Genomic DNA, 23,622 nt, shown 5'->3' with positions numbered 1-23,622 from the left:
AATGTTCTGCAATTGGTATTGGATTTAATGGAGCCTTAACTAATTGTGGAGGTCTGGGAACGAGGCTGGCCATGGGTAAACTCAAGCTTTCTGGGTTACAATGGAATTCCGATTGCTCGAACCCAGTCGATTCCTCGAGCCTTGCGATAATTCGAGCTAAAAGTCACTTCCCTCTCTCAGTCAAACACTACAATTCCCCCCCCCCCCAATTTCTCAAACTCTCGATTTCTTGAACAATTTTCCTTTTTTTTTTGGAGTTTCGAGAAATCAAAATTCCACTGTATAGGATTTCGCTGACAACCTGCGGTAACATCCAACATCTCATATACTTCTAGCCATACTCGAATCGAAATGACAGGGTTCCTATTTTTACGGACATTGGCCGGTGCAATTACAGATAGAGATAAACCGATTGATAGATTATATAGCATGATGCAGTCAGGAATAGGAAAGATCTAACAAAACTGTAACTTTATTACAGCAGAAAAGCATGGATATATACAGATAAACCTGATATATATATATATCTATTTTATTACCTAATTAATTTATCTTTTATGCCGTAAAGGATATACAATAGAAGAGTTTACGTCTTAAACCGAATTGTTTCATTATAAATTACATGGAGTACAAGTTGTAATATTCCTTTTAGTCTTGGAGGGTTATTGTAGTATGTTAAACGAGTGCTATTTGGTCGCAAAAGCTTCCCCAAAACGTCCCAAAGTTTAAAAGTGCTAGCACTATTTACCACGTAAGGTCGGCCTCTCAACTAATACATTATGCATTCATTTAGCTTGGTTCCTTCTGGAAACATATTAGCTAATATTACTGTTTAGTTATGACAAACGTAATAAATCAACAAAATTTGGGCTTATGTCAAATCAACTGTCAATGTTTCAATGACTGCCTGTCTTGTTTTGTGTGTCTCGATGCCGCAGTGATTTGCATAACAAGGCGTTTTAATCAAATTGCGTTTTATGGCGCACTTGGGATAGCAGCAATTTATAACCTCAGCCCAAGATTCGCTATGTTCGCTGAGCGGTTGCAGGACTGAGCTACACGATCAAGATTGCAGTTACCAGAAGTTGGTCTATTACTTGAGAAAGACGGTAAGCTGTTAGCAAGGTCAAAATGAGCAGCGGAAAGTCAGCAAGCGAGATTATGTACAAGGGAGACTCGAAACAGAAAAGGTAAAACTTAATTAAATTTTCGCGTACAATCTTTTTTAAGGCTTGTAACAATTTACAGCGGGTACTTAAGTTACAAGAATGAATTTGCAATTTTTTTAGTTAATGATGAATTTCGAATGCGTCAGTAACGGAAAGTTTCTATTGCAAATTTATTTATTTTGAACTGGTCCGGGGGGAGAGGAGAGATGATGGGAAACGAGTCTGAAAAACGTTAAGAGAAAATGACATATTGATCAAAACAAGATAAGGGTTTAGGAAAACTGGCGGTGGCACTCACCCCGCCAGACCAATATTTCAAGGCATTCACCCCCCGGGATAAGTAACAAGCGAGGACTTTAAGGTATCGAGTGATCACTGAGAATAATGGCCGTAAATATGATGAAATCTGTAGTAAAATATCACTTTGTAAAAAAATATCCACCCTCTGAATAAGTTTCGAGCTAAATTTTTTTGAGGGTATTGTAGTGTTCAGCAATGCCCCTAAATACATTAGCACTGCAGACGATAATAGAATTTCTAATGAAAATATCACTGAGAATTAAATTAAAAGCTAGGTGCTTTTATACAAGCTAAGAACAAAAGAACTGGTCTGTGTGATCTACAAGTACAGTACTCAACAGTTAGCAAACTAGCTAGAATTTTGCGTGTACAAAAGGGTAGGAATTTATTGACTTATCTCTTCCTTGTTGTTCTACGAGGGAGGTTTGTTTGGGCCTGTTCTCAAAGGGTTATTGAGTTTGTAGCTGATTAGCATGCCTTAGGGCATAATTTCAAAAAAATGAATGTATTCGAGTGGTTTGTATTGCCCAGTGCCGTTGTTGTAAGTAATTATTTGCTCTGTTTGACGACCTCGATTGTCTGATTTGCTGATATATAAGTGCGATCTCGCTACGAGCACGCAACTTTAGATGGCTTTTTAACCCTCTTTAATGGCCATGCTGGCTTGCGCACCACAACCGTGGTATTTACCTGTGTTTACAGGGCTTGCCTCTTTGCACAACAATAAAGCGGCCTTCACACGACAAACTAAAGTTGGCAAACTCATGTTGGCAAACTCAAGTTGGTGTGTGTGTGAAAGACACAACAACAGTTGGCAAACAAGTTGGCAAACTATAGGCGAGAATAGAGACCATATCTATATGTCGTTCTTAAACTCATTAATAATTCATCAAGTTAAAACAAAGAAAATTACAACTGTGACGGTGGTTTGGAAACCCGATCTTAATTAGCATAGATTTTTACGATTTTATTTCTCCGTTTACTCCGTAGTTTTTGTTTCGATTAAGAAGATATATCAAACAGTCGAGACAGTGTTTCATCGGCTATCCAAACACCTCGAATTTCGTCAAAAATACTCCGCTGCGCGTCGTATTTTCAACTCTCTTCTCGGTGTTTGGATATCCCGATGAAACACTGCCTCTCGTGTTTGATATATTACTTAACAGTTGGCCAACTTGTTTGCCGTTGTTGCATCGTTCGCACACACCAACATGAGTTTGCCAACACAAGTTGGCCATTAGCTTGTCGTGTGATAGCCGTTTACACAGACTTTGCCAACAAATAAGTATTTTCCATTTTTTTTGCCATAAAAGAACACTTTTAAGTGCACACAGCTTGCTTAATCAAACCAAGTAAGAGAATGTACAAAACTTACAACAGTACTTTAACATGATTGACGGTTTAATTATTTGCAGTAAATTGCAGATACGAGCAGGAAAATATTAAGAGCCGGAAAGGAGGGAAATGTTATTTAACCAATCAGTTTTGTGTCCATTTACATAATGGATTTGTTTTGATGATTATTAAAATGTTCATCCATGCAATCCGTCATGAGAATGATACGAGTAGTCAAGAAAAAAAGCACGTATCTTAAACTGAACTTAGATCTTCCTTATTTAGCTAAAAGGTCCCCGATTACTGCAATTCCACTCATTTCAAAAATTGTCCTCGACGTGAGTCACGAAACTGAATTTAACGCGGCATTGATCACGTGGACGAAAATCAGATACCGTAAAATTCCGGTCATAAGTCTCCCCGGATATAAGCCCCCCTCTGCCGGATGAGAGTACTGAATAGGGCTAAATATTGCTTTATTATGCGTTTTTAACTAAAAAACGCATTTCGATCAATACTCCCTGGCCCGTTTCGAAACGTTTTTTTTATTCCGCTAATAAGCCCTCCCGGATAAGCCCCTCCACTTATAAGCCCTCCCAGAAACCCTTCTGAAGTTGTATAAGCCCAGGGCTTATAACTGGAATTTTACGTTATGTCCGAAATTGAACGCTTATGAAATACTAACGCTCTTATGATCAGATCCAAGATGGCGGATCTAACGGCGTCATATCAGGTCATATGACGTCATAGCCAACAGAAATGCGTGTCATCTTGTAAAGCAAGCTAAGGATTTATTATCCTGTGCCTTAAACGAACAAAAGCCTTGGGGAGGATCCACTATGCAACCTCCTCCTCCCCTCCCCCCGACCCCGGTATGGTTACGAATTTGAGGTAAAATATAGAAATGTCCGAATAATTGTTATCTCATGACTGGACATTCAAGTCAATGAAATATACATAAACTGTGGAGGAAAGCACATAGAGGCTTGTGGTGAGATTAATCAAATAAGGACAGTTTGTGAACATGGAAATTAAAGATAAATGATAACGGTATTTCTCTGCGAAATTTGCTTACATTCGACTCCTTTCTCTACTCAACAGCGCAACTAAGCGACGACTGATAATAATACTTGTAGTCATCATTCTGATACTGATTGCAATCACTGTTGCACTCGCAATTGTCCTCACGAAAGAAAAACAGACCAACCCGGACAAGCCAACCCCGAAACCAATACTTCCCCCACCGACCGGACCCCCGGGGGCGGATGGCCCCTACAAACACGCCGTAGTTGCATCAGATGCTGGTCCCTGCTCGGAGATAGGCCGTGATATTCTGGAGAAAGGAGGTTCCGCCATGGATTCGGCGATCGCGGCCTTGTTCTGTATAGGGGTTTACAACATGCATTCTGCTGGAGTTGGTGGCGGTGGGTTTATGGTTGTGTACAAAAAGAAAACGAGATTCGTGGAGGTGATTGACTTTCGAGAAGAAGCCCCGGGGAAAGCCAATAGAACGATGTATGTCGGAGGTGCAATGAGCTCCAGACTAGGTAAGCTCAGTTCAGTTTCAGTGAAATTAAACTGAAATTGAAATGTATTTCTCACTCCCACTCCAGCCCCCGGCTGCTGTGTATTTACGCTCAGGTACTATAACGTGAGCTATTCTCGTCCCCAGAGCTCTGATACTTGTGGTCAGCGCTACGAATGTGTTTGAGCGTGCGCAGAATGATCATATTTGATTGCTGAAAGGACAAAACTCTAACTGAGTCTGCGTAAAACGACTGAAAGCCCGTGAAGCGCGGACTTTCATATTGGAACTTTGCAAGAGATTGTACTTCTTAGTGCTGTCCAAAAATGAAGCCTTTGGAGACAAGAATGCCGGATAGTAGGCTGCTTGTTCCCTTCTAAGCATACACTAGAGACTGGCCAATCAAAAAGCAGCTTTTTGTTTTGTCTTAAAACAGGCGCGACGGCCGCTGGTGTGCCTGGAGAGGTTAAAGGATTCTACGAAGCCTGGAAGAAGTACGGTAAACTTCCATGGAAGGATCTGGTGCAACCTTCTATTGACATGGCGAAAAACGGATTTCCGTTCGGTTACTCTGCTTACTACGCGGCGACACGACCAAGTGTGCAACCACGTCTTAAGGCTGATCCTGGGCTAAGGTTAGATGGATAAATAAATTAAGGTGGTTCGTGACAGTGTCCTTTAATACTTGTGCGCTGTTTCACGAGACTTGTGACGCACCACGTGATCACTTGTCTTTACTAAAATTTCGTACGTCACGCAATCTAGACCTCCAAAGATGATGTCATCCACGATATAAAAATGAAGAGCAAAAACATACGGAAATGAAATATTGAGTTAATATTAAATTATAATTGTTTGAACTTTGATTTTGAAGTACTGACCTACCATGTTGATGCATTGTTTCTTATGAAGGAAGCTTCTATTTAACAAGGATGGCGAATTAAAGAAGCTAGGAGAAATTCTGTACATGCCAAAGTTTGCCAAAACCTTGGAGCGAATCCGTGATAACCCGGATGATTTTTATTATGGAGAACTTGCCAAAGATGTTGTACAAGATATTAAAGATGGCGGCGGCATTTTCACCTTGGATGATTTGAAGAACTACAAAGTAAAATTCAGGAAACCGATGAGCGGGACCTTAGGGAACTACTCATGGTACTCTACTCCTCCCCCAGGGAGTGGGGTGGTGCTAAGTTTTATCCTGAATATTTTGAAAGGTAATATGCTAGACAACATAAGGATTTAGATTAAGCTGGGGAGCAAGCTGGGGCCACCAATGTGGCCCGGGTTCAATTCCCGGACACGGCGTCATATTTGGGTTGAGTTTGTTGCTGGATCTTGTCCTTGTCCGGTTTTCCTCCCTTCTATATAGCTACATTCCAATTCGATCGAGAATTGGAGGGCTACATGTACAGGTTTGTCAGTCGCAAGAATGTTACGCGCGTTTTCATTTGAGAGCAGGCGGCCGTGAGTTGTGCTTTTGGGAAAGAAAGGGTGCTCCTCTAGAGTTTCCCTTTACCTGGGAACCTGAGGAAATGGTGGGTGGTCAATTCAACCCGAGATGAAGTTCCCTACAGGAAGTGTAGCCATACACCTATCCACTAAGTTAATTGCGAACGTAAAGTTAAGCTTCTCTCTAAAATGTTAGGTGGTCAAGTCAGCTTAAGGTGAACTTCGGCATCCTTGTCATCCAGGAAGAGTAACCATATTCCTATTCACTTAGTTGATTGTCAACGTTTTGAACCCGTAAATAGGGTTCCAATGTTTCAAACTATGCTTATTTTTTTAAAGGATATAACATGAAGCCTTCTGACCGGCAAGGAATAGACAACTCAGTTTTGACATACCACAGGATTGTAGAGGCATTCAAGTTTGCGTACGCTTACAGAGCATTACTGGGAGATCAGGACTTTGCTAATGTAACTGAGGTAATTTGAGTTTGTCTGAATGAATTTCCTCGGCATTCCCCTCTTAGCCCCCAACTCCCAACCCCGCCTATGTATAGGCCGCCGCACACTAGCCGACTTTTCGTCGTAGAACAGGAGATTTTTTATTGGGATCAAATTGGGTCACAATTTGTCAGACCATCAGCTTGTCGCACACTTGCAGATTATTTCTCGCGACTAACTGCATCGAGGCTTGGGGTCGACTAATCCAAAATCAACAATGCTTTCTATAATTGGTTACAACACGACCGAAACCCGACAAATTGTCTTGATCCACCGCACACTAGCCGACAAGGCCTAACAAGACACTTTGAGAGACAAGGCCCGATCTTGTCGTAGACTTGTCTGAATTCACCGCACACTGTCCGACAAGTGAAGATTTTTTGACGGCCAACGAAACAACCGCTAGCAAGTTCGCGGGTTTATGTTTCTTCTCCGAAAGTAGACCCTACTCACGGGCTGTAGTAGTTTCTAAGGGCGGTTGCTTTTTATAAAAGACTTACGAAAACTTTTACAACGTTTCCTTGCAGATTATCAAGAACATGACTAATGCCCAGTTTGCTGAATCTATTCGCCAGAAGATTTGGGACAACCAAACCTTTACTGATTATCGGTATTATGGCGACTTCTATCACAACTCGAGCCAACAAGGAACATCGCACTTGTCTGTTATCGCGGAAAATGGCGACGCTGTCTCTGCAACCACAACAATAAATCTCTTGTGAGTTTTAGAAATCTATTTTGACCTCATTGCTGGTTACAAACTGAAAATATTATATGCTTTAAATCCAAAAACAGTTAAAAGGTAATTATTTGACCTGCGTTGATAGTGGTCGTCCGTTTTCGTGGTCGAGTAAACACCGTGGTTGATTCTGTTATGTCCTAGTGAGTTTTACTTGAAACCCTGGAGGCGAACATCCAGGTTTCCCCAGGTCCGCCCGGGGGAGGACTCCCATATTAAAGGGACGGGGATGCTTGTCGGAAATTTTGAAAAGAATTCCTAAAAGAGACCTGACTCAAGCTATTTTAGACCCCTAAAAGATACCAAAATTCTGAAAAAAGGAACTTAAATTTGTATATTTCTTTGTGTGCAACCCTAAACGAGACCCCGACGGCAAAAAATATTGCCATTTTCCCCAGAACACCGACCCTAAGCGAGACCCAAAGGCCGAAATTTATACCCCTAAGCGAAAACGACGAGCATCCCCGTCACTTTCATATGGGAGTCCCCCCGGGGATCCGTAACATGCAGAGTGGTATTACTTACGAGAAGTTTTTTTTTTCTGTTTGAAATACTAAATAACTTGCAAAGCACTGTGTAACTGTCGGAAATAACAGACCGTTCACCATTTTCTCTTCTGGCAAACTGAACAAAGTCGTCTTGATTGCATGCTCTTCTAGTAAAGTAAGAATGCGTACCCGTTTGGATTCCACGTATTCAATAAGCCGGTCGGCGAATTTATTGGGATCAAATTAAACAATTTGTTTTCGGTGAGTGTGAATTGGTTAAACAATGGTCAGTTTTGACCAATATCTTCGTAAATGGATTGTTCAGTGTGTTATATGGAGGTTACATACATTGTATCTCGTAAATGTACACTAATTAGTTGAATTCAGTTGACGTTTGTTCAAAGCCGATCAAAATCGTCGCAATAGTCCATTTCGCAGATACGGCAGCCATATTGATTTTGCCCCCAGGGCATCCTATAATGCTCATTGATATGATTTATTCTTTTATTGTGATAATTCTGTAATTACCATCATAAAAACTCTATTTAACAATTAGACTACGAGTCCGAGTTTTCTATGAGCGAATAGTCAACGAGGCGCAGCCGAGTTGACTATTCGCTCATAGAAAACGAGGACGAGTAGTCTAATTGTTTTAGTAGAAACTCTAAAGGATTGCAGTCCAAAACCTACAATATTGTGCACTTTGAATACAAAAATCAAGAAAATTTACCGCTTAAAGAGCTACGCGCGCGCGACTGTTTTCTATCGGCGAATAGAAAACAGTGGGAGAACCAATCAGATTCGCGGATTTCCAATAGAACACAGCTGAGTTTCTACTAATAAATATTATAGGATGCCCTGGGGGCAGAATCAACATGGCGACTGTATCTGCAAAATGGACTATGGGTTCCGTTTTCGTTAGAATGAACACATTGGATACTATCAGATAAGGTTCAACGCTGTAAAGCTCATTGTAAAACTAAACATTTCAGCAGTGCTGCCTTCATCAGCAGTAACAGTATTACATAATCTAGATTTTATATTTTCCGTTTTCGTGTGTCGGTCACATGACGTATATGCATATCCTCATGGCAACAAGCTGACGTGACAACTGTCGGCATTACTCGAGTTGTCTCGTGATTCGTCGATGATAATCGTAGATTCTCCAGATATGTCCAGGATTGAAAGCTAATGAGATGCACGTTCTTCATGACAGGCATCACAAAGTGTCCTCAATAATAAAAGTTCACCAAAACACACCAAAATCTGTCAAATATGAAGTAATATTGAAATGTCAAATAACACAGTCAAACATGAAGTACCGATTAAACAATACTTGCGTTTAATTCTGGACATAAGTGGGATTCTCCGGGTACGAGGGTTTCCCCAAAACAGCTCTACTTTATCTTTTGACTGTGATAAAAATATCTTTTAGCTTTGGATCAAGGTACCGTTCTACTCGCACGGGTATTATCTACAACAATGAAATGGACGACTTTTCGACTCCCGGTGTAAAGAACGCTTACGGAGTTGAACCTTCTGAGTCGAACATGATTCAGCCTGGAAAACGGCCCCAGTCTTCCACCGCGCCGTCGCTATTTTTGGACAAGGATGGGGTGGCCCGGTTGGTTATCGGAGCGTCTGGTGGAACAAAAATAACCACCGCCATTTCTTTGGTAAGACATTTTTTTGTTATTGAACGTGAATTCTTATCAAACACTGCAATTTTGATACGTTTAAGCAATTTTCTTTTATTTCGAGATTTCAGGCAATCCTCTTGGTTGCCTCAACAAATTTAACATATAGTGCAAGGCAGGTAGGGGATAAGTAAATTTAAAGAATTTAAAGGAAATCGACTGTTATCCCATTTTACACTTGGCATAACATTTTAACCCTCGGCTTGAATGTTTTGTTGAGGTTTTGGTTTGCCCGTTGCTGTCTGAAATACGAATCGACAAAGACGATTCTTTTTTTTTTGTCTTTAACGGCTTAAGACGAAAATAAAGCTCTTAAGGTGGATTTCCACTGACGCGTAAATTTTTACGTGCGTTTACGTGCGTGAAAAAATTTAGAGACAATGTATGAACGACATGCGTAAACGTGCACGCAGGTCGTTCATACACTGTTTCTAATTGTTTCACGCACGTAAAAATTTACGCGTCAGTGGAAATCTAGCCTTAGACGCGACACTGGATATAATATAAAGAGAGCGAATGAGTTATCAGAAACTCGAGTTACTTGCAGTCTATTAATAATTATAAAAAAACTAGCAATGGTATATTGCAATTCCTGAGTTTGATTGGTTAACAGGCGATGGTATATGAGCTCATATACCATTCACCACAAATATGGGGAGCTCGAATATTGCAATTCTTTGGGCGTTTTTAATAAAACAATTATTCCACTCGCGCTTGTTGAATATGAGATCGTTATAGCCAACTTTGTACTACGCGCCTTGTTGGCAATCTACCATTTCATATCCAACGCGCGCTCGTGGAATAACTGTTAATTAGTGAATGGTACATTCGAACTTGTCTAGCTCTCCGCCTTATTTCAAGCCCTATGTAGGGTGGTTGAAGGAGTGGTCTTTAGGAGTAGAGTTGGAAGGTTTAGTTTAGAATGGGGACTTTTCTCTCTCTCGATGCTTATTTTTACCCCGTCTCTTTGAGAGCTGCGGAAATTTCAGCCTTTGTTGGTGCATCAACATCACGTAAAACGAAACGGACAGCCCTGCAATTTTCAGTTTAACGTAGATCGAGATTTCGAATAAAATTTAGATCAAGACTGTACTGATGTTGAAGAGTTTATTTTCAACAAACTGTGTGAACTGATTAAAGATTTGATTGTTGAATTAAGTGCTCTATAGGGGTAGGGTAAAACAGGTTTAGCAGGTACTAGAGAGGAAATGTCCACCTACATACCGACCGCTTTCTTGCTGCTTTTAACTTTTAATTTTTCCAGGTTATGATGAATTACCTGTGGTTCAACCGAACCCTGTCACAAGCAGTAGTCGAGCCCAGGCTTCACCATCAGTTAAAACCGATGTATATTCGTATCGACAAAGATTACCAGATGCCCCTCGCCATCCAAGAAGGACTGCAGAACCTTGGGCACGAGGTTAGAAACATCAGTGGTTACGCAGTGGTGCAGGCTGTGGCCAGAAACGAGGATGGAACATTGACAGGCAAATCCGACCCCAGGAAGAGTGGCTGGGCTGCTGGATACTGATAAGCATTTGAATTCTGTCACGTGACTGTATATATTAGTGATGGTGTAGGTTTCTTATGTTTCCTGGGATGGGCTAGTTTGTTTCGGTATGAAGAGTAACCCTACTTCCAGGTACAATGTTTTATAAACAAACCCTAAGTTAGCTATATCCATAAGTAGATATTAGTATAAGGAAATACAGCTATTTCAATAAGCGTTGTCGGGTCAAAGCTAAAACCTTAAAGGCAAGACCGAATGGCGTTTTGGGTATTCACTGCAAATTTACATATAAGCTTCACCTGCATTAAATACACAAATTTGTATTTCGCACGTGAAGAATTCACGAGTTTGTTTCTTCGTTTCAGGAAGCCTTTCTGTAGCTTTACTTTCACTGTCGCTTGGCTCTGAGTTTTTGAAAATTCTTCTTTAATTCAGTGTGGCTAAAAGCACCTTGTTACACATGTTTGAAGAAAAAGAAAACGTGAAAATTTGCGTTAGTCGTCTAACTATATAATTTAGTATTTAGCACGTGCAGTTACTCTCTTCTTCTACCCATACTGCCTTTCAGTCTTGTCTTTAAGCTTTGATCCGGACAACGTTAGCTGAAATAGCTGTATGTTTAACAATTATTGGATGAGGTTGAGCATGATAGCAAGAATTCTCAAGGCCGAGGTTTGCGTTATCTGCCGAAGCCGAAGGCTGAGGTGGATGACACAAACTGAGGCCTTTCGCTATCATGCGAAAACCCGGTTTTCGGAAACCAATAATTGTTTTATTAGCCATTGTAAGTGCCCAGCGAAATGCTGAAAAGCACACTATTTTTTTATGGAGACACAAGAAAACCCAATTGAAGACCGTTTGTAAACTACTTTGATGTCAAAGATACACTTGGAAACGTTTTAACAAAAACTGACAAAAATGATGTACGGAATGTTTGTGTTTTTCGTGTCCTTATCTAGTAGTTTTTTCAAATAGCTTTTTTTCCTGTTACTGTGGCTAATCTAGATGATTCAGTCATCGCTTCGAACGCTGTCTCTTACTGATTAGCACGTCAAACTAGCCAGGCGGGAGAAGGCAGCGTTTGCACGATTCCGCACGGTGCTCAGTATCTGTATTCTATTATCTGTAGGAATAAGACATCCGTTCTGCATGTATAAACCTATTGTCTGTAGATATGACATCAAAATTCGATGTCAGGGTGAATTAGCTCAATGCACTCAACCAATGAGAATAGAAATAGAGGCTAAAATAACAGTATAAGGAAATCGTTATAACCGAGATAGAGGCCAATAAAGAATGATATAGTTTAATATTATAATGGTTATATGACTCTATAGGACACACTGGTCCAAGTTGAAGAAATGGTCCTAGCTTGTTATGTTCTGATGTAATTGGTTATTTATCCTTACAATATAAATAAATGAATAAATCAGCTACGGTTACAGTGACTAATTATAAGGGACAGAGCGTTGAACTTCCTTCTGAACACAAATATTTCTCTTTCTTGCAGGTTGAGTTCAACAATCGATATTGTGAACCACATTGTAAAAGCAGATGTTTTCAATTCAATAGGGATGGACCATTGTATTTTTGACTGGGGTTGCGATCCTTCACAGGAAGAAAATACGCAAATTAGCAAACCACGAAAAAACAAACCTATCGAACAAGCCCAAAAACACCCTGTACAACCTAATGTTGAAAAAAATTCTTGCGGCTTAGAATTATTGCCCACCCTCCCCCCCCCCCCCCCCCCCTCAAAAATCCAGTGGTCTGTCCCTTATGCGAATTTTTTTACGTGCGTGAAAAAATTTAGAGATAATGTATGCACGGCTTGCGGGCTTACTAAAACACGCACGTACAAAATTACACGTCAGTGGAAATCCACCTTTAGATACCTCTGGATCCAGGTTTTTTGTGTGCTAATTGCTTAGCCTGCGTAGCTGGCGGTATTGTTGGGTTTTTAAGTGCCTAACAATAAGCGGCGAAGCCGCGACAACGAGCGGCGGCCACTCGCGGCTGCGCCGCTCGTTGTCGCGGCTTCGCCGCTTGCTGTTGGGCACTTAAAAACCCAAAAATACCGCCAGCTACGCAGGCTACTAATTGCTGAGAGGTCCTGAGATTTACCGTTTGTCATCAGCAGTTAAGAGTAGTTTGTCCCATTAAGAAGTTTACTCTGCGGAATTTGTGCTGGCACCCCTTATCGAATAACATTATTGTGTAGCATTCGTGCTTCAACAATGGCAAAAAAGAACAATTTTCGTTCGTATAATTGCCTTCAATTAATTAAGAGCTAAAAGCTGCAGCATTCATACGTACAATTAAGTAGAATGTCGGAAGAGAAACACTGAGGTAAAAGACTTGGATGAAAGTCTACCTTTTGTCGTCAATAACTCGAGAAAAACACCACAAACATGGCGCTAGGAACTGGTCACGTGACTGTTACCGGTTTTCCGCGCTTATTAGGCGTAAGTACTCATGGTAATAAGACTTTAATCATGTTCTGATAAGCGCGATGGTATAATTAATTTAAAGCCAGTAAAAACAGTTTGTGAGGACCCAAGCGTCAAGAAGAATGAGAACTTGTGTGGCAAAAGTTTAATTGCAATCCGTTTTAAAGTATTGAATTTTGGATTTAGCTAAGTGTTATTGTATACCGTATGTCTCTCTGCCGAACCTTTAATAGAGTAATCCAAGCGTGTAACACTTTATTTGCATAACGACGACTTGTAATGACAATGCGTTTTGTTACTGTGTGCATAGTTAAGCACACAGTTGAGGGTTAGTGCAGAGCAGTAAAACAAGAAGAGATCTTTGTGGCCCTGTCAAAGAACTAAATACTGCATGCTGTCAAGGTTATTACGCAGTATCAAAGTCAATTTTTCATTTCAGTTTTAATTAGCGCTGCATACGAGCGACAAAATGAGCAGTAAGGCGACGGCAATTGAGGTTTTGTACAAGCCAGTTAATGTCGAGGCAGGCACGAAAGACACGGAGGCACAAAAACGGTGAGATCCGAATTTATTGTAAGCGTATACTGTGGTTTTTGGGTCACGCCGAGTAGGAGTGCGCCTAAGAGAGGTTTCCACTAAGGGCGCAATAAATAAACGGCGTTTATATTGGTTAAGAGTGATCTGTAAACAGTCAGGGGTTGACTGTATTTGCATCATGGGTCAGTAGTCACGTTTGTCATTGAAAACTCATTGTGAAATCAAATAGAATAGTAAATATCTAGTTCACCTTTGACAATCGAGCAAAGGGACTGAAGGATCCTGATACCTGTTAAAAATTTAAATCGCTAATCGCTATAAAAAATTAATTATGGAGTTGTCCGGAGCTGTACGGTCTCGGCAATGGTCACGATCCGTATAAAATTATTCACATAAAACCAATAACAATACTAATAACAATGAAGTTATTTGCACCATTAACATATAAAAACCTTCGTGAGGTCCCTGGGGGGGGGGGGGGGGCTGTTTACTCTCAAAAAGGCCAAATAATAGCAGCAAAAACGCGAAAAAGAGTGGAAAAGCCGCAAGGAGAGGAATAGATTACGGGCAGTCTGTATTTTCCTTAGTTCTACAAGCATAAAGCAAAGATAAAGCGAGAGGGAAAATGGCCGCACGAGAAGTAGGAACGACGAATTTGTCATCAACGAGAAGGATGTATTTTCGTTTCCCATTCTTCTTGAGGCGCGGTCCTTTTTCCAGTTTTCAGTGGCTATCCATTTTGCCATCGTATGGGAGCACCGCCAACTGCACTGATGGGTGCACACGTTTCATTTTGGACAAAACGAACGAACGTTAACGTTTATTTTTTCTTGTAGGGTGTTTATACGATAAGAATACTTGTATGCCTTCTTTCTCCATATAGATCAAATAAACGAAGACTCATCATTGCTGGTGTTGTAGTCGCTGTTATCGTACTGGCAATCGTTATTACGCTCGCCATTGTCTTCACGAGAGAAAAGCAGTCGAAACCGGACAAGCCTGTTACCAAGTCCCGCCCAAGTGTGACACCAACTCCGAAACCCTTACTACCCCCACCGACCGGACCCCCGGGGGCGGATGGCCCCTACAAACACGCCGTGGTCGCATCGGATGCTGGTCCCTGCTCGGAGATAGGCCGGGAAATTCTAAAGCAAGGAGGTTCCGCCATGGATTCGGCGATCGCGGCCTTGTTCTGTATTGGGGTTTACAACATGCATTCTGCTGGAGTCGGCGGCGGTGGGTTTATGGTTGTGTACAAGAAGAGTACGAGATTCGTAGAGGTGATTGATTTCCGTGAAGAAGCCCCGGGAAAAGCCAATAAAACGATGTATGTCGGAGGTGCAATGAGCTCCACACGAGGTAATATAGCAACATTCTGTACTTTAGATCCTCACTTTTAGTTAAGTTTAAAACTCATCTACCGCGAGTCAACTAAATGCGGCTTTTCAGTTGACAAGCCTCTTCTTTAAAGTAACAGGAGTATGCTCGCTAATGTTAATTCTATTTGCGTCAACCAACTCTTCAACTCTTTTTGAAATGGCTGTGTCTGCTATTTAGTGCGAAGCAACTTTTACCATTTTTGATAGTTTCAGGGGCCCAATGATAATTCTTACTATTTGAGAGGCGCGGTGATCTAATGATTAGTGCGCTGGACTCCAGATCGAGTGGTCTGGGTTCGAGCCCTGGCCACGGTCATTGCGTTGTGTTCTTGGACAAGACGCTTTATCCTCACAGCGTCTCTCTCCACTTTATAAATGGGTACCAGCGAAATTGTGGTGGCAACCTAACAGAATGTTGAGGGTAACACTGCGATAGGCTAGCATCCAGTCCAGCAGGAGTAGCAATACTCCTAGCCACAACATGCGACAGAACAGTAGTAACATTTCCCCTCGTCTTCAGTTTATGCTCCCTCCCCCCCCCCCCCCCCGCCTCAAAAAAATAACTGACTCGCAGAATTATTAAGCCGTATAATACAGCTTTAATGTGAATGAACTTCAAACTTCTTAATTCATGAAAAAATGTCATAATGGTACGAAAATCATGACCTTTTTTCAGGTCAGAAGAGCAATTTGAACTCCAAGGTAGAAATTTTAAAATGAGTTGTTGATGCCGGAGCAAATTGCAATGAATTTTTAGCGATTTTTCCAATACAGGAAGCAAGTGCAAAATTTGCAAAGGTCTATCCGACCTTTTCAATTTGAGATTAAAAGCTCGTGCATGTGTAATACATCTCAACACTGATCTAAATATGTCTTTTGTCGCATTCCATAATTTCTTTTAGCTTTTAAGTCATTAGTCTTTCGAGTCTTTTTTTTTTATGCAATATCCCTTTAGTGAGCTCAATGCTCCGCACACGTCGAACATCGTGAATGTCAGCGAGCCGCTTATGGGGTGTCGTGTTTTCGTTGGTAAATAGGTGCAACAGCCGCTGGCGTGCCTGGTGAGGTCAAAGGACTTTACGAAGCCTGGAAGAAGTACGGTAAACTACACTGGGTGGATCTGGTACAACCCTCCATTGACATGGCGAGAAACGGATTTCCGTTCGGTTACGCCGCGTACAACGCAGCGACAATTCTAACACGTTTTTCACCGCGTTTCAAAGATGATCCTGGACATAGGTGAGGTGAATAAAGATAAATGCATACATTGCCAGACTGAAAATCTCTAAAAATCCCCGTTAAAGATCTAGAGCGGCCCTGTGAGAGTTATGAGTCTGCCCGGCACTTGAGATGACGCCCTTACCATTTGGGCATTACACCTCCACACGCGATGGTTTCGTTTTTCCGAAATTATTGTCCAATAAATAAGCGAACATATAGACTTAAAACTAAAGCATTATACCCCAGTTTTTCAAGCTAGTCCTAACCAAAAAATTGAGTAACCGATAAACGCAGTAGTCGCAATTGCAGCCGAATCCCGATAACTCGGCCTTTCAAGTGTTAAGTTGTCGAGAATCAACTGTAGTCTGTCTCAGGTGTTCGGTTAGATGGGGAACGGGTGGGGGGGGGGGGGGGGGAGATTAGCGCGAAGAACGAAGAGTGGAAAATGACGACGGGTTTGGGGTGTCCCGTCTGATTAACCCTCGTCTTTGGTTTTATTGATACTCGCTGTTCTTTGCACTTCTCACCAACTAACCGAACGCCTGGAACAAGCTAGATCACACTAGTAGAAGTCCTACAAAATGCTAAGACGTTACATACAGTTCCCACGTCCCCGGACGTCCCCCACGACAACCGCTGCGAGTGAATGTAAGTTCACTTTATAGTCTTGCGAAGACTCTACAATCGTCACTGCCGTCCCCTCTCCCCCATTTTCAAATCCTGCGGGATCTACCCCAGTGCCTGAATAAGGTCTTTGTTTTAGTAACCGCAAGCTAATGATAACAGAGAACCGGGCACTGTAATGTAACATAGAAACCCGCATTAAAAAATTATTGTTTAAACTTTGTTTTCAGTACTGACTTAGTTGAAATTGTTTCTCTCAAAGGGAACTTCTATTCAACAAGGACGGTGAATTAAAGAAGCTAGGAGAAATTCTGTACATGCCTAAGTTTGCCAGAACCTTGGAACGAATCCGTGATGATCCTGAAGACTTTTATAACGGAGAACTAGCTAAAGATGTTGTACAAGATATTAAAGATGGCGGCGGCATTTTCACCTTGGACGATTTGAAGAACTACAAAGTCAAATTCAGGAGACCAATGAATGGAACTGTTGGGAACTACTCATGGTACTCTACTCCTCCCCCAGGGAGTGGGGCGGTGCTGAGTTTTATCATCAATATTTTAAAAGGTAAGCTGTTATCTACCAGTCCTGCATTATTTAAGTTTCAGTGCTGGGTCGTGATCATGAATTACTGAGCACGACGCTAGATGAAAGGGAAAACCCTGTAGACAAGCTTAGATGTAACGAGGAAGAATAAACTGTACAGATGAACAGCAGCTAACATGACTAAGTTGCATCATCATCATCATCTTGGCCTAATGCCCCGGGGGGGACTCTAATATGAAACGGACGGGGATGCTCGTCGGAAATTTTGAAAAGAACCCCTAAAAGAGACCAATCTGGGTGTGGCTCAACCTTTTGTTGACCCCTAAAAGATACCGAAAAACTAATAATAGAATTTAAATTGGTATATTTCTTTGTGCGTAACCCTAAACGAGACCATTATGGCTAAATATATTGACGTTTTGTCCGTAACACCCTAAGCGAGACCAAAAAAACCGAAATTTACACCCCTAAGCGAGACGACGAGCATCCCCGTCACTTTCATATGCGAGTCACCCCCTCCCCCCCGGGCCTAATCCTCATCGTTGTCGTCATCATTAACGTCATCATCGGTGCATCGAGAAAAAAGTCTGCTTGTTTGTCAGGTGATTACATTTTTTCGGCTTTTTAGATCTCTTGTAGATCCTATGTTAGCAGCATTATCGTTAGGGGTCTCTTGCGGTTTTTAGTTTTGCAAGAAGTACAATGATATTTTTAACACCCCAATTGTAAACGAGCGCGAGGGCGGTACTGGGAGAATATCGCACAGGAATTTTCTGGTACGGACCGAGTGACGCGAGGTCAGTATAAGAAGCTGACCGAAAGCAGTATACTCCCAGTACGATTCCAAGCTTGTGAGAGTTAATACAGAGTTTATTATATGCCAAGGCTATCTTTGCCGCGCCGTTACCCGCATTTTACCAGCCAGCCAGGCATTTTATACTTCTCATAAATCCCTTTGGGTGTTACGGGAAAATCCGGCCCCGACTATTAGTCAATAACAGCGCGCGTCATATCTTATCAAGCTCTAGCCAATATGTGTGTCATACAACCCATTACTCAGATTACAGTTTTTAGTGCGGCTAGGACCGAGTTATTTCAGTGTCTCAACGCCTACGTTCTTTCCAAGGATATAACATGACTTCTTCTGACCGGCAAGGAGCAGACAACTCAGTTTTGACATACCACAGGATTGTAGAGGCTTTCAAGTTTGCTTACGCTTACAGAGCGTTACTGGGAGATCAGGACTTTGCTAACGTTACTGAGGTAATCTGCTTTCTTCTGAATGTCTTTTTACTAAGGGAATCCTAGATCTCAACCCTACTTAGCCTGGGCTTCTTTTTCCGTCGTGAACCTGGGGTGAGGGAGATGGGGAGAGGGGTGGACACAAAGTGCCCCATGCATCTCTAAAAGTGTATAAAACATCTATACAATTATTTTAGAGGATTCATATGTCAATAATGACGTTGAATCACGCCAAAATTACGTCACACATTTTACAAGTTCGCTATCTTGGAGCCGCCACCTTGGATTTCAAACTTTTTTAAAATGTCTAAAAAATCTTTAAAATTGATTTGAAGAATAGAAAAAATATAAGGAAGCAAAAATTACAAAGATTTTGGATTAAAATGGTCACAAGAATCAAAATTGTACTAAAACTTAAGCTTAATAAACTGAAAAGGTTGCCATAGAAACGGAAGCTCACGTGACCAAAGGATTGACATAATGTTAGCTAATGTTCCCCGATTATTTTTGCGAAAAGCTGCGAAGTTTGACCGTAATTAAGTAAGATAGTTTGAAAACTGCGTGAGCACTTTGTACCCTCTCCCTAAATAGTGATGACGAGCTCCTCCTTACCAGCAAGAAGACTCCGATTGGGAAAAAGAGGAAAAATTTTAATCTCCTTGGATTCGCTAATGAAATGCGCAACAAACAAAACTGTAAACATGTTTTTCGTAGATTGTAAAGAACATGACTAACGCCGAGTTTGCCGAATCCATACGCCAGAAGATTTGGGACAACCAAACATTTACAGATTACCGGCATTACGGCGACTTCTATCACAACTCGAGCCAACAAGGAACATCGCACTTGTCTATTATCGCGGAAAATGGTGACGCTGTCTCTGTAACAACAACAATTAATCTCTAGTAAGTATTTTCTAGTTTTGGCCTTGTTTTTAGCACAGTATTCATTAACTTGAAATGCACTTACTATTTTATTTCATCTAATATGCATTTTACACATTTCTTTCAGCTTTGGTTCGGGATATCGATCTAATCGCACGGGCATTATCTACAACAATGAAATGGACGACTTTTCGACTCCCGGTGTAAAGAACGCTTACGGAGTGGAACCTTCCGAGTCAAACATGATTCAGCCTGGAAAACGGCCCCACTCTTCGACCGCGCCGTCGCTATTTTTGGACAAGGATGGAGTGGCCCGCTTGGTTATCGGAGCGTCTGGTGGAACGAAAATAACCACCGCCATTTCTTTGGTAAGCTGCCATACAGCTTCGACACTAAGGCAGTGTTTTGCATTCACGCTTATCTTGTAAGGTGACTTACTAAATCATGGCTTCGGTATATTCACGCGGCTAGGAAAATGGTTTTCGAAGAGGCATGCAGGAAAAGAGTTTTATTTAGATTATTTAAGAATATTCTTCGCTGCATGTGAAAATTATGCAGTAGGTACACAATTTCGTTGCTATTTAAGTCAAGTTGTACAGTGCGGTGCGATTTTAGTTTAGTGAAGGTAGGCAGTCAGTGAAAAGCGCGGGAAAAAGTCACGTTAGCTGGGTCACGGTTGACTCTTGCGTCTGATTGGCTGCCGGCAAGCTAACGTCTGTTTAGATTGTTTAAGGGAGAAACATAAGGTAGGGTGAACAAAATTAATGAATCGATGATTTAAAGCTCAACAAGTTGCTTGCAAGAAAGACTGTCCTAGCATACACCTTCTTCCAATATGGCGGATCGCATCTGCAGTAGTCAAAAGAACTTTTGGATTAAAACGAGGCCATGAAGGTCAATAAACATGGAGACAAAAGAATACAGGTTTCTTCGGCCATTTTGGAAAAAGGTGTATTAAGAAGATCGGATACCTCTGCGGCGTAAAAAAACACACACCCATAGTTTACATGCCCTAAATAGTGTTCTGTTTTTGTAGGTCATGATGAATTACCTGTGGTTCAACCGAACTCTGCCGCAAGCCGTAGTGGAACCCAGGCTCCACCATCAGTTAGTTCCTATGTATGTCACTACCGAAAGAGATAACCCACTGCCCCTCGCCATCCAAGAAGGACTGCAGAGGCTTGGGCACGAGATTAGAAAAGGTGGTTACGCAGCTGTACAGGCTGTGGCTAGAAACGAGGATGGAACATTGACAGGCAAATCTGACCCAAGGAAGAGTGGCTGGGCTGCTGGATACTGATTAACATTTGAATTCTGTCACGAATTAAGAACTTTTTAATAGAAAAGTGCTTTTCGCTTTTTATTGATAAAATTTAACTTAATTTTTAGATCAAAATACTTGTAGTTTTATATTTTTACCTTTTGAACTTGATTTTTAACTTTATGATTAGTTTTATTTGAGGAATTCCTGAAAACCACTCCATGTGACGGGGGCCTCCTCTTGATAATCACAAATCACAAATTTTACCAGACAAGGGGAAAAAATATTTTTGGTACAACCATAAACGGAAACGATTATGGCTTTTAAATTTTCTGCACGGCGCCATTTTGGAACTTATGACGTCAGTGCGTTTGCTTGCTAACAATAGCAGCAACGCTCTGACGTCATAAAATCCAAAATAGCGGCGCGCGGGAAATTTAAAATCACAAAAATTTACAAATCAAAGGCACAGTATCCGAATCCGCGACTTTGAACCAAAACGGTTTGAGACTGTGGTAAACTTATTATTTTGGCCAGAATTGTTTTACAGCCGAGGTTCCCTTTAAGAGGCTGCAGAAGGAAATCGTGCCCGTACAGACCAAAAAAACTCATCTCAGACTAAAGAGTTAAATTGTATGCCCCATCTCAGACGAGGATGTTTATTTTTAACATGTTTTTCCACAATACTAAAACATCTATATAACATTTGCGCCTTCTTTGTGAACTGCTCGTACGCGTTAAAATATATTGACTTAGAGCAAATCTTGTTGAATTTTATTTTTTAAAGAAGGCCTTTATTTTGCATCTCCAGCCATCAGTAGATTTAAAGATCAGATTTTAAATAATTTCTCCAGCAATGCTATCTAGGACCGTCTAATTACAAGCAAGCCTTTAACACAAAAAAGCCTTATGATTTCTCTCTTTTGTGTTTCCTTTGATGAAATAAATCACTGAAATGAGAAAAAGTCTAAGTTGGGAAAGCAAGCAACTGACGATATTTCTCTTTTACGTTTGTTGTTGAAATTATGTAGACCTATGTGGTTCTCATATTTTCGACGTCATTTCGTATCGTAAGAAGGTTCTGGGTTTCCTCCTGTTCATCCAAATGTATACAAACAAAGGGACATGTTGCAGAGAAATATCGCAGCGACGCACGTGGCATGGATAAAATCGCAACATGTACATAAAAATTACAAGAAAATTTAGCGGGGACACTGACTCGTTCCTAGTCGTTTCTTGTGAGAAAATTGCAAGACGCGAAGGATGGTGGGAAGGAGGAAAGACGTATCTCTGCCTCCTTCCCATTATTCCTCGCACGACTAGAGACAAGTTAGGCGGGGCCTGGTGCAGCGACACGCCCATTGTGTATGCTGACACTTTTTCGAGAACTGTCGCGAATTTTGTCCCTGCTACGTACATACGTACGTGTCGCTACGACTTATCTGTTGTGGCTCAATTTCATCCTTGGTTTAAAGTTCATTTTCATTTTTTTTTGGGTATGGCAATGATGATAACGACTTTAATAATCAAAGGAAAAGAAAATTTGAACTAAGGATAAAATTGAACCACAACATATCTCTACGACATGCCCCGTTTCATTTATTAGTATATGGGGGGAGGTGTTGGCATTATTGTGGATGTACGTTATTTTAAAAAGCTAAACGGGAGGGGGGGGGGTTACAGCAAATTATGCGCAAAAATTAAATAAACAATAAAAAACAATGTGGATTACTGGGGGGAATGTGACATTTTTGCATTCCAAGGGATGGATTTTGGTTATATTTGGAAGACACTCCACGTGATTTTGCCAACAAGTAACAAGTAATTTAGTAAGAGACAGTTCCGGTGTTAGAACACCGACTTCAACATCTTTCAAATTAAGATGTATTTGTTTCTCAAAGTTAAGTAATATGATTCAAAATCTTTCCAAAAGGAATTGAGTAAGAGCAGTCATAAAAGAAATTTAAAGGGGCTATGTCACGAAATTTTAGGCAATTTCCGCACTGACCAACTGATCATAGAATTACTGAAATATCAAAAAACGGCTTAAAACTGTAGAAGAACTCAAAAGAAACACAGAAAGGCCAAAAAGGGGCGTGGATGGGCGAAATTCGAGAAGATTAAAACGGATTGCATTGGAGTAAACTTGAAAAACGTCGACCCGACCTTTTTCAAGTTTATCTCAATTTGTATGAAAGTGTCATTTAATGCTCGAAAATCATCCTTGTTTGTTATGTGGCTGTGATTTTGCCAACAAAAGACTTTTGCGCTGCCAATTTAAAGTTTATAGCTCTTAATTAACAAAAATAAATAGAAAAAATACCGTGACTTTATGACACTGAACTTAGCTGGCAAGACATCACGGGATAGTTCGGAACTTGGTTATTGTGCTGAATGCCCGGGGGAGGGTACTCCCATATATGGGCTATATAGGTATGTGCCGCCCGATAGGGTATGGTTTTTGAGGTTCTCAGTCCTTAAATAGGGTATCATTGTTGCTCCTTTTGGCAATGTGTTCCCGGTGTGATCCTTAGATAGGGTACCTAAATTCTATCAGCTAAAATAAACGCCCAGCTAAACGTAAAAAGGCATCCGTTCAAGTGTTAGTAAATCGATTTTGATTTTATAAAGATTTGTGTTTTGCCGTACGCGGTTAGCCGTTATTTGCGTACGCTTCTTCTTCTCTTGAATAGGGTGTCATTTTTCAGTTTTGGGCCTTAAAAAGGGTGTAAGAACCTTCGCGGCACACCCCTATCCGAAATTTAT

General features: G+C 41.1%; 2 protein-coding genes across 2 annotated transcripts; both read left to right on the top strand.

Moving 5' to 3' along the window:
- The first annotated feature begins 977 nt into the window (after positions 1 to 977).
- On the top strand, positions 978 to 12,154 carry LOC144646129 (glutathione hydrolase 1 proenzyme-like). Its single transcript, XM_078505655.1, has 8 exons — positions 978 to 1,190; positions 3,906 to 4,351; positions 4,766 to 4,964; positions 5,242 to 5,546; positions 6,121 to 6,257; positions 6,806 to 6,996; positions 8,941 to 9,181; positions 10,467 to 12,154. The coding sequence occupies exons 1-8, from the start codon at positions 1,132 to 1,134 to the stop codon at positions 10,731 to 10,733; spliced, it is 1,845 nt and encodes a 614-aa protein (XP_078361781.1). The 5' UTR covers positions 978 to 1,131; the 3' UTR covers positions 10,734 to 12,154.
- A 1,477-nt stretch (positions 12,155 to 13,631) lies between these two features.
- LOC144645939 (scoloptoxin SSD14-like) lies at positions 13,632 to 20,919 on the top strand. The gene is made up of 8 exons (XM_078505454.1): positions 13,632 to 13,717; positions 14,583 to 15,058; positions 16,116 to 16,317; positions 17,186 to 17,490; positions 18,596 to 18,732; positions 19,426 to 19,616; positions 19,723 to 19,963; positions 20,632 to 20,919. Exons 1-8 carry the CDS (start codon positions 13,632 to 13,634, stop codon positions 20,893 to 20,895), a joined length of 1,902 nt encoding a protein of 633 aa, XP_078361580.1. The 3' UTR covers positions 20,896 to 20,919.
- Positions 20,920 to 23,622: the final 2,703 nt, after the last annotated feature.

The sequence above is a fragment of the Oculina patagonica genome, chromosome 3 (genome assembly GCF_052425735.1).
Source record: "Oculina patagonica isolate OP01 chromosome 3, crgOcupat, whole genome shotgun sequence".
NCBI lineage: Eukaryota > Metazoa > Cnidaria > Anthozoa > Scleractinia > Oculinidae > Oculina > Oculina patagonica.
This window is presented reverse-complemented; position numbering and strand designations above follow the sequence as displayed.